The following is a 10,561-nucleotide window of genomic DNA, read 5'->3' as shown; positions in this document are numbered from 1 at the left end:
AATAAAATGGCAATCAAAATAGTAAAAAAGTAAAATAAAAAAAATACTGAACTCCGAGAAAAATCAAAACGGAAAGTCTCTAATCAAATGGCAAAATAAAAAGCCCAAACACATCAAACGAATGTAAAACAATTGTCATATTCCTGACTTGGTACAGTCATTTTCTTATGTAGAAAATGGTGAATTGAACCCGTTTTTTAGCTAGCTAAACCTCTCACATGTATGACAGTCGCATCAAATTCCATTATATTGACAAAGATGCGTGAACACAACAAACAGGCATAAACGGTAAAAATCACTAAAAAAAGGCAGAAAAATAATAACAAATATGTATCAAAGAAGCACAAAACAGCATATGTACCAAGCATATTAGAAACATCACTGTAAAATCCCCATGGGCCCCAGTGATTCTGGTTCGCCATGGGAAATAAAGCTATGTATATTTAACCCAGACAACTATCTATCTATACCGAAGGCAAGAACTCAAGCATGTTTTGCTTTATGATGTAAATATTGACAAAAATAGTCAAAATAAGTCTTTTTTTTTCAAAATAAGAGAACACCAAATTTAATTTGAAAATAAAACACTTGACTTAATATTCTTTTATTGTGATAAAATTGTAATTTATAGTAAATACGATATAATATCAACATAATACAATAATTTAAAAGTTACAAAAAATAGAACAAAGAAAATTAGGAGAAAACTCTTTCCCACAAGCATAGAAATAATACATATTTACTCTTCTATATTTATTTTTTAGGTTATACGATGTTATAAGCTCAAAGAACTCATTGAAGGTAATTAATTCAATTACTGTATATTATCATATCCCTGGTATTATAATGACATTTGTTTTTGTACATTTAAGGTTCGAACAAACGTATTTGTCATTATACGTTTGGAATTTCTACTTTTTTTTAATAGATATCCAGTAAAGCATTAAATAAATGATATTTACAGTCAGAAAATGAACAGAAAGCAATGATACAGCTATTATCTCGGTATGCTAAATACGAATATTTATTTTTTTTCCATTTCTATAATAACATAAATATGCCAGACTATAAAGAGTAAATTTCCCAATTCCCTTTCTTACAATTATAATATCATGTAACTCCAAATGTCACAAGCATGTGAATGATAAAATCTATTCATATTACGGACTTCCATATTTTCCCTTATTTAAGGGACTAAAGACATAAACATGAATAGTGTGGATGGCTATATAATACTATTTTATCCATACATTTCGTTTATATTACCTTTTTTAACAAGATTCTTGAAAGTAATCCATTAAAGTATATGTTGCTGTCAAGATATGAACTTTTTCCTTTGCTTTAGGTTTCTGAACATCATTTAAATGTATGTTTATTTAAATTTGTTTTGTTTTTTTCATTGTTTTTTATATGATACCTATTGATTTAAAACTCAAGATCTCTTTCATTTCCATTAATTTTGAACATCATTTCTCTTGTGTATGAATATTCTAAAAGTAATTCTGTTCTTTTAAAATCGATTGATAACAAAAGAGGAGGTATTATATGGGTCAAAATTTGGCTCTGACATAAAAAAAAAAAAAAAAAGGTACAAACTCCTTCAATCCTTTAAATGTTAAATCAGTTTTCTTCATAAGTAAATAACATAATGATATCTGGATACTAAGATTCAGAATTATACAATGGAAGTCTACAAATTGACATAAATGACATATAGTGGTCATGTTTTGAGAGATTTCTATATTTTTGTAGGTTCTCTTCCAATTAAAACGACAAGCGGCCTTTTCTTACCTATAATCTTTCCTCGAAAATCTTGTTTACTTTACTTTATTTATCTAAATCAACTTTGTAACAACAACGAAGAATAACAATACACTAACCGAGATTCCTCCAAAGGAGACCCATAAACATATTGTATTAAGTGTTATACAGATATCGTTCCACGTCACATCGTTCTTATCGGTATTAGTTAAACCTTCATTGCCGTTCACATTTGAATTAGGACGATTTGATGTATTGTTTGATACAAAACTCCATTCTCTTTCTGTTCTTGGTTTATCACGTCCACAGCATAATACCAGTCGTTTGAGAAAATCTGGTATGTGACGGTTCTTATCTTTAAGTTGAAGTCTAAGACATAGAATAGTGCAAAAACATATCAAAGAACTGAACACGAGGCCAAACATAAGAAAGTAACTTAGCAGAGACATTGGTTCAGATGTTTTAGGCAGATTATCCCCGATTAAAGTCAAAAATACAGCTATTGCCAATAATACAGTTATAGCGTATGAAACTCGTTCTCCTGAGTGTGGCGGCAAAACAAATACACATGCATTTAACACCATTAGAAATATAACTGGAAGTACAATGTTGATGACATAAAAACCTGGACGTCTCTTCATTGAAAAAGACATATCAATGAATGAAGAACCAACCAATTCATCATTACTTTCGGAAGACGCAGAAATTATCTTCCAGCTTCCATGTTCCGAAAAATAATCCAGGTTGATATCAGAAGAGGACTGCAACACAATTTCATTTGGTGTAGTTCCCCAAGCCATCAAACGTATTGTACATTTCTGTTCGTCAAACGGGAAGTAAGTAATATCCACACTACATGAACTAATTAAAATTTCACCTGGTGTCCAGTATGCAAGTCCGTTGCTAAAATATCTTACCGTCATGAAATCTTTCCCAATCTTTTCGATTTTACTGAACGGATTTGTAATAACAAGTGTTGGTTTCCATATATCATCTTGTGAAAACAGCATAGTGTTCGTATTATTGTAGTCTAGTGGATTCCATGTCATTCTTGAATCATACCATTTGATTCGAAAAAATCCAATGACGGCATATTTTCCATCCACTTCGTCAAATTCTTGAATGGCCCCCAAATTGAAAGAAACGTTAATTTGTGCAGCAACTGATTGGTCATCTCCTGGTCTAATTCTTTTATTGTAGTTCAATTCCAGTTTTGAATACAATCTGTTAACATCGGATAGAGTAGATCCAAAATTAGGTTTTCCACTATTAAGCAAAAGCAGCAGAAAAATTATCAATTTATTCCACGCCATTTGTCACATTTGTACAGTAACCACTTTGTTATCAAATTGTACATATAATAATTTTTCGAATCTATAAATCATTGTTCATACTTAGTCCATGATTAGCTAGATAATTAAATTCGTTTTTAACATTATCTAATTAGTCGCCAACACGTTTATTTCGTATGTAGTCTGTGAATGGAATACTTTTTACTTATTCATCAATTATCATCATAGTCAATATACAAACTGTTATGTCACTCTTCATATAATGTATACTGTGTAGCTTATACGTCTTTTTAAATAATATACAATTTTGTATCCTCCTTTGACAGAAATAACTCTAATAAAGTATATGGTGACTGTCCAAACTTTTTAACAACTCAAACAATCCTCTATGTGCATTATTTATACCTCCTTATTTATGTTATTTGAAACTTTGACGATGTAATCATTGTAACTCATTGCAGGTAATCGATACAATTAATACAGTTATTATATTTCTGTTATTAGAATGAATTTTATGTTCGTGATATTACGTTTGGGATTTTACATTAAACACTTACTGTACACGAAATCATTAAATAAATGGTTGAAAATCAGTAAATGGACAACATCGATTAAATAACTGAAACAAAGCAGTATGAACAAAGCATTGCTATATAGAAACTGTCAAACGTTTTGTCAGCTGGTATTTACACGATATCTAAATTACAACATTAATGTCAAGAAATAAATGAAGGCCTAATTTGAACTTTTTCTGTATTTTGTAATATCGATCTATTAAAAGTCAACTGAGAATAAGTGGTATAGTATTGTTGATTTATACCCAACATTTCTTTTTCTCTTAAACTTAATTTCATTAAATGAAGTGACACAAATTGTTAAAACTGAACAAGAATATGGGGGAAAAGCTATTTCCAATCAAGCTATCATATTTTCAAACTATTACGGTTTAATACCATCATGTATGTTCCCGTATAAGTCTGTGTTAAATTTACCCTTTTCAAAACATTGTGCAGAATTTAAATACTTGGCACGAGTAAGGATTTGCTGTTCAGTACTATAGAAAAAAATCATATAATGTTTCATTGCATATAAGAAACACCCAAAACATATGTCTATGGCAAAGATTTTTTTTATATTCGATGAAAAGTACGATAAATTTTCTACAACTGTCCAATTCAAGGCAATGTTTTTTCGACACTTTTTCGTTTGCAACCGGAAGTGCCGTACTACAATTTGGTTGTATTACACCTTCAAGTTAACTGTCTTTAAATTTTATGACGGGATTGATTCCCTTAACTTGTAGATACTTAGTCAGACGTTAACTGTTGACCCAAAGACGTACCTATTTAGCTCTGTAGGTGAATGCGCTGCCTTTCCGCACAGAGGTCCTGGATAAGAGTCCGGATGGAAATCGTACAATCCGGTTACAATTCAATATTATGTCAATTGCTGATGTATATAATGCAAACATAAACACATCTTCAGTATTGAAGTCAACTTGTCTTTAATAACAACCATGTAAAGGAGAATACACATTTTATCTTTATAATTAATAGTGAAGTTGTTGACTTGTTCATTGTCCAATTTCAATTTCCGTCCGTAACATATTCCATGCTGCAAAATACCATAAAAATTAGGGTGTTAAGAAAAACAAAATTGGACGGCAGACAAAACTGAATCTGAATGAATAAAAAGTGATTTTGGTATAATTCATTCTGCCAGAAAATTTAGTTTTATCTCAGAGTCTTAAAACAGAGAAGTATAGGTTATCGGGTTTTCTACACATTGGTATCGTAAAATATCAGCCGCGAGCCACAATGTGTACTTTTTTTGGCTAACGAAGAAAACCCTATTATCTGTTTGTCGCTCTTTTACTGGTCTTTGTTCCTCCCTAAGACAAATTTACAATTGACGAATGCAAGCTTGATAACGTCTCCGCAAACATTGTGAAATCGCTGATGACTTCTCATCAGACATTGTGACATCCCTGATAATGCCTACTCCCTTCTCACAGCCGTGGTACAAGAATTACGGTGCGACTAAGCAGGGTGATATAAGCGGAAGGAATTACAATAAAGAGTGGTATCAAGTGGTTTGGTTTTTTTAACAAAATTTGTTTTGTCTGAACAAAGCAATGCATGATTTTACCCGCCATGTAAGGGCGACAGACAAAAAAAACATGTTCAAGGAAACAGTCAAAATATCGGATAAAGATTATTAAAAAATATGCTCTACATATTATTCCAAGAAGTCCTATGAGTGCAGATATAACCATAGTGACGCATATAAAACAACAGATTACGTTAGCTGTATTTGGCAAAACTTTTTGGAATTTTTGTTCCTAATGCTCTTCAACTTCGTACTTTATTTGGCCTTTTTCACGTTTTTAGATTCGAGCGTCACTGATGAGTCTTTTGTAGACGAAACGCGCGTCTGGCATATAGATAAAATTTAGTCCTGATATCTATGATGAGTTTATTTACAACAAAAACAAATATTTACAAACAATTAAGATTAGGCATCATGATTCTCACCAAAATATTGAGGTTCACCTAGGTGCCAAGGTAGGGTAAATATTTCTTGTTCCGTAAGTGGCATCCGTCGTTATCTTCTTGCAAGCAAACATATCTGAGAAATATATTAATTGATGGTGTATCGAATCATAATTGCATAAAGTGTCTGAAAACTTCCAAAGTGGTGATATTAAATTTGGCAATTGGAATCCTTAATAAAATAGATTAATATTGAGCCGAAGCCCTCTATCAAGGAAATCATGAGAGGAAATGCTAGTTCTTAAACATCATACTAAGTGGGAGATGTGTATGGAGCTCTGGTGTAATGTAGCTACACAGGATTACAAAATTCATTATGGGAAAATTGAAACTAAATCTCATGTTGCTACATTTTGTTTTCAACCAACCATAATTGTTCATCTCACGTCAGCAGTACAACAGGTGCTACATGAGCACACTTGAGCACCTTCGATTACCCCCGGCTTTGTTGGTGGGGTTCGTGTTGTTCAGTTTTAAGTTTTCTTTGTTGCGTGTTGTAAAATGTTGTTAGTATTTTGAATTGCTTTTTGATACCGTTACAATAAAACCCGGATCAAAGACTAAAATTGTCAGGTTCCACAGAATGCTTCTTTAATTGTATTGAAACTAGCATTCGATTTTGTTTAAATAGTATAAAGAACATAAAATTAGAAAACTAGAATTCAAATGTTAAAAGAACCTAATAGTGGAAGATGCATAACCTCAATAGGTTTGAAAATTTTCAGGTCTGCATAAAAAATAAGTAACAGTAGATTTCTCTATTGTGGAACCATTTTTATATCTTATCTTTTTTTTTTTTGGTGTATGAAAAAAATTGAAACTTCTACTATTTGTTCTTTTATTTTGGTAAATTATTTATCAACACACTTAACTCTGGGTTATGTAACATTTGCCAGACATGGTTAGTAGTTTCAAATTATAGAATTAATATATACTTTTTATGAAGAAAAGACATTTAGCAGTGGAATAGTAGCATTATAAGTGTAAAAAACAACATTCGGGTATCGTTACCAATGCAATACCTAGACCAAAAACTTATGGGTATTGGACCGGGTTGATATGAGTCTAGTCTTTAATTTTCTAAGTGTGTCCTATTCTCGATTGTGACATTATGACAGAGTATGAATTTGCATGGATGATGTTATTTGGAGTTCGTACGATCCCACGAGTTTGTGTTTGCCAACTTGCTGTCTCACTTCCAGATTGATTTACGACATTTGAACATAGTCAAACTACTGTCTCCTTAATCTTTGGTTACGGGACTGTTATTAAAAATTGTGTGAGAAAATCTGCATTCATCTCATTTAATATTGATTGGACAAATTTAAATTAAATTAAAAGAAATAACTCTCTGTATTTACTTTTATTTTGTCGATTGCTCATATGTTTTGCATACTTGTGTTTGTTTATGATTAATTAATGGGATTGCATACGTCTCCATTGGCGTCAATGATTGGCACATAAACTGCTCATTTGTTAGTTTAAACAATCATTCCGTGTTGATTTAAATAGTTTTCGTTATAATCAAGAAGAATAATGATACACTGACTGAGAGTACAACAAACGAAGTCGTTAAAAGAATTGTATCAAGTGCTTCACATATATCACGCCATGAAATATCGTGCTTGTTATCATCAATCAAACCGTCACACGCGTTCAAATCTCCATTATGAGCATCTGATTTGTTATTTTGCACTTCAACCAAACTTTCTGTCTTTTTCAAATCATTCCGTCTACAGCACAGTATTGTCCACTTTAGATAACTCGGTATTGTGTTATTCTTATTTCTAAACTGAAGTCGGACGCAAAGCATTGTACTCAAACATATCAATGAACTGAAGACGAGGTCAAACATAAGAAAATATTCAAGCAACGACATCGGCTCAGATGTTTTCGGTAGATGATTTCTGATCAGTGACAAAAACACAGATATCGCCAATAATACCGTGATAGCGTAAGAAACTCTTTCCCCGGAGTCTGGTGGTAACAAAAATACGCATGAATTTAAAACCATTAAAAATATAACAGGAAGGACAATGTTGATGACATAAAAACCTGGACGTCTCTTCATTGACACTGACATATCAATTAATGACAAACCAGTAACTTCGTCTACTATGTCATCGAAAGTTGTTGACGTTATCCGCCATGTTCCGTGTTCCGAATAATAATCCAGTTTGACCCCAGAAAATGACTGTAATAAAATTTCAAACGGAAAAGTTCCCCAAGCCATCAAACGTATTGTACAAATCTGTTCGTCAAACGGGAAATAAGTTATATCCACACTACATGAACTAATTAAAATTTCACCTGGTGTCCAGTATGCAAGTCCGTTGCTGAAATATCTTACCGTCATGAAATCGTTCCCAATCTGGTCAATTTTAAAAAACGGATTTGTAATAACAAGTGTTGGTGTCCATATATCTTCCTGTAAAAACGTTACGGTATTTGTATTGTTATAGTCTACTGTGTTCCAAGTCAATCTTGAATCATGCCATGTAATTCTGAAAAATCCAATGACGGCGAATTTTCCGTTTACTTCGTCGAATTCCTGAATGGCCCCCATATTAAATGAGACATTAACGCGTGTAGTCAATGACTGGTCGTCTCCTGGTCTAATCTTTTTATTGTAGTCCAGGGATAGTTTGGAATAAAGTCTGTCAATATCAGATAGTGTAGACCCCAAAATAAACTTTCCATTGTTGAGCATGAAAAGTTGAAATAATATTATGATAAAGCCATTCCATGCCATCTTTCAGATTGTAAAGAACATTTTCATAAATATTTAACAAACATTCTTATCAATTGCATTACATCTTCCTGTTTCCAAAAGATCGATATCGTCAATACTTGCTCTATATTTTCAGGCTGCAACGACTTTCAAATTGTAAATGTATTCAATTAAGTAACACACAGGAACGTCCTCCCTTCTCCGCTTACACGACTGTACAAACATCTGTTGATAGTATCAATGCTGTGTAATCAATTAGTCACTAATCATTGTAATAATCAAATTAATCAGAACCTCTTATTCGATATTGTATCATTGCATTTCAAATGCATGTCAAATAAAGCATCAACAACTGCTATATTGTAGTCTTGGATTAGTTAACGTCGAAATAAACAGATACATTTGTTTTTGTTTCATCATATATAATGATAGCAATAAAAATCATTACTTATTATTTTCATAATATATATTATCACTGAACTAGTATATATTTGTTTAGGGGCCAGCTGAAGGACGCCTCCGGGTGCGGGAATTTCTCGCTACATTGAAGACCTGTTGGTGACCTTCTGCTGTTGTTTTTTCTATGGTCTGGTTGTTGTCTCTTTGATACATTCCCATTTCCATTCTCAATTTTATCAATTAATTGTCAAGTTTTCACTCTGATACACATTACTTCCCTTTCGTGTTAGCTTACTTGATACTGAATATGACTGCAAGGCTTTTGTTATAAAAAGAAGGCAATTTCATAGAATATATAAAGTAAAATCATAATTATTTATGTGGTTTGTTAACGTAACTAATTTGCCATAAATGAATAAATAAATATATTACCCTTACATAACAATACGTTCGCTTCTATATCATTAATTCGTAATTAGTATCGAATTGTGTAAATGATGTATTAGTTCGTTACTCAATATGAATTAATGATAAAGAAATTATTAATTCGAAGTCAGGAACATGATAGCTGTTTTCTTTACGTTCTTTTGGCCAACTATTATCTCTATCAATTAACGTAGGCCTAACATGGATTCCTTGGTTTTCAAGTATAAAAAGTATTGTGCTATTTGTTTCTGTGAATTGTGTTGCATTTAAGCAGGAGATGGTACCCTGTTGACCCAACAAATCTCAATCCGTTTGGAATGTATGCGATTCCCATATGATATTAATTTAAACCGTGATTTGTCTCTTTCTATCGATTGAAGAGATTTGAATATCACTGTCACCTTAATCTATATGTCTATATTATGGAGTTACTTAGTTTTCCCTTGCTGGACTGTTATCTGATGAAAATAAGCTCGCAAATAATTAGGATCATGACTTATCTTAAGAGGGAGAACACTTATTTCTGCTATGCGAATATTGCTTGTGATGTACTTTATAATCTAAAATAGTTGAACCTTCTGTAGTTTACGGAAAGTAGCCGTTGTATTTTTTAATAATTTTTTTCGACCTATGAGTTTGAAAGTCCCTCTGGTATCTTTCGCCCTATTACATGCACAAAATGTATATGAAAAGCTTAGGTTTCATAGAAAAAAAATGGCATGAAAATCAATTTCTAGCAACATTTTTCATGCCAATTGAGCTATGTTTATACAATCTACCCTTTCTATTTTCAAAATTAGAGATATTATTTTAATGTCTCAGCTGGATACATGATATTTTCATTTGCCCATCAATAGTTAAATCATTTTTTAAATAGTGTTATTTCCAAATTATCGCCAAGCAATAACTGTAAAGGCTGGTACAGTTTAAATGGTACCGCAAATTATCACCTCTGTGTCCATATTTCTTCTTATCCACTGTTGGTTCCTGTATCACCAGTCTAGCAGCCAATATTTGGGTACGGGCATAAAGAATGTTTACTTTTTTATCGCAGTTTTTAAATATGGGAAATCATTTTGAATTAAGAAATACACCTCATGCGAAACTTTTCATCCCTAGTTTGGGTTTTGCTTTTATTTTGCTCTTTTTTGTACCATCATCTGTTCATGTTTGTATTAGGATTGGAATTATCTAAATAGTTTGGCCTTGTTCGTTATTGAAAAGCACATCCAGTATAAAATTGATACCAATAATTATATTTAAGAAAGTCTTTCAGTGAGTTCTGGTCATACTCTGGATTCTTTTATTTCCATAAGTATCAATTATTCACAGATTTGGGGGGAGGGATCCATGTAGGTTGACATCCGTTTATATTTGCTTACGAACCTATAGATTGTTTT

At 32.1% G+C, this 10,561-nt stretch overlaps 2 protein-coding genes across 2 annotated transcripts; both read right to left on the bottom strand.

Annotated features, from left to right (window-relative positions):
• Positions 1-1,644: 1,644 nt before the first annotated feature.
• Positions 1,645-3,433, bottom strand: LOC143082298 (neuronal acetylcholine receptor subunit alpha-6-like). Its single transcript, XM_076257923.1, has one exon. It carries the CDS (start codon positions 3,072-3,074, stop codon positions 1,836-1,838), a length of 1,239 nt encoding a protein of 412 aa, XP_076114038.1. The 5' UTR covers positions 3,075-3,433; the 3' UTR covers positions 1,645-1,835.
• A 2,977-nt stretch (positions 3,434-6,410) lies between these two features.
• On the bottom strand, positions 6,411-8,702 carry LOC143082297 (neuronal acetylcholine receptor subunit alpha-6-like). The gene has a single exon (XM_076257922.1). The coding sequence runs from the start codon at positions 8,355-8,357 to the stop codon at positions 7,110-7,112; it is 1,248 nt and encodes a 415-aa protein (XP_076114037.1). The 5' UTR covers positions 8,358-8,702; the 3' UTR covers positions 6,411-7,109.
• Positions 8,703-10,561: the final 1,859 nt, after the last annotated feature.

Source organism: Mytilus galloprovincialis, chromosome 7 (genome assembly GCF_965363235.1).
Source record: "Mytilus galloprovincialis chromosome 7, xbMytGall1.hap1.1, whole genome shotgun sequence".
Lineage (NCBI taxonomy): Eukaryota > Metazoa > Mollusca > Bivalvia > Mytilida > Mytilidae > Mytilus > Mytilus galloprovincialis.
Note: the sequence above shows the minus strand (reverse complement) of the source record. Positions and strands in the feature narration are given on the sequence as shown.

Bases quoted from the DNA above. Each gene is read 5' to 3' on its own strand.
- LOC143082298 (XM_076257923.1), bottom strand. From the start codon at position 3,074: ATGGCGTGGAATAAATTGATAATTTTTCTGCTGCTTTTGCTTAATAGT.
- LOC143082297 (XM_076257922.1), bottom strand. From the start codon at position 8,357: ATGGCATGGAATGGCTTTATCATAATATTATTTCAACTTTTCATGCTC.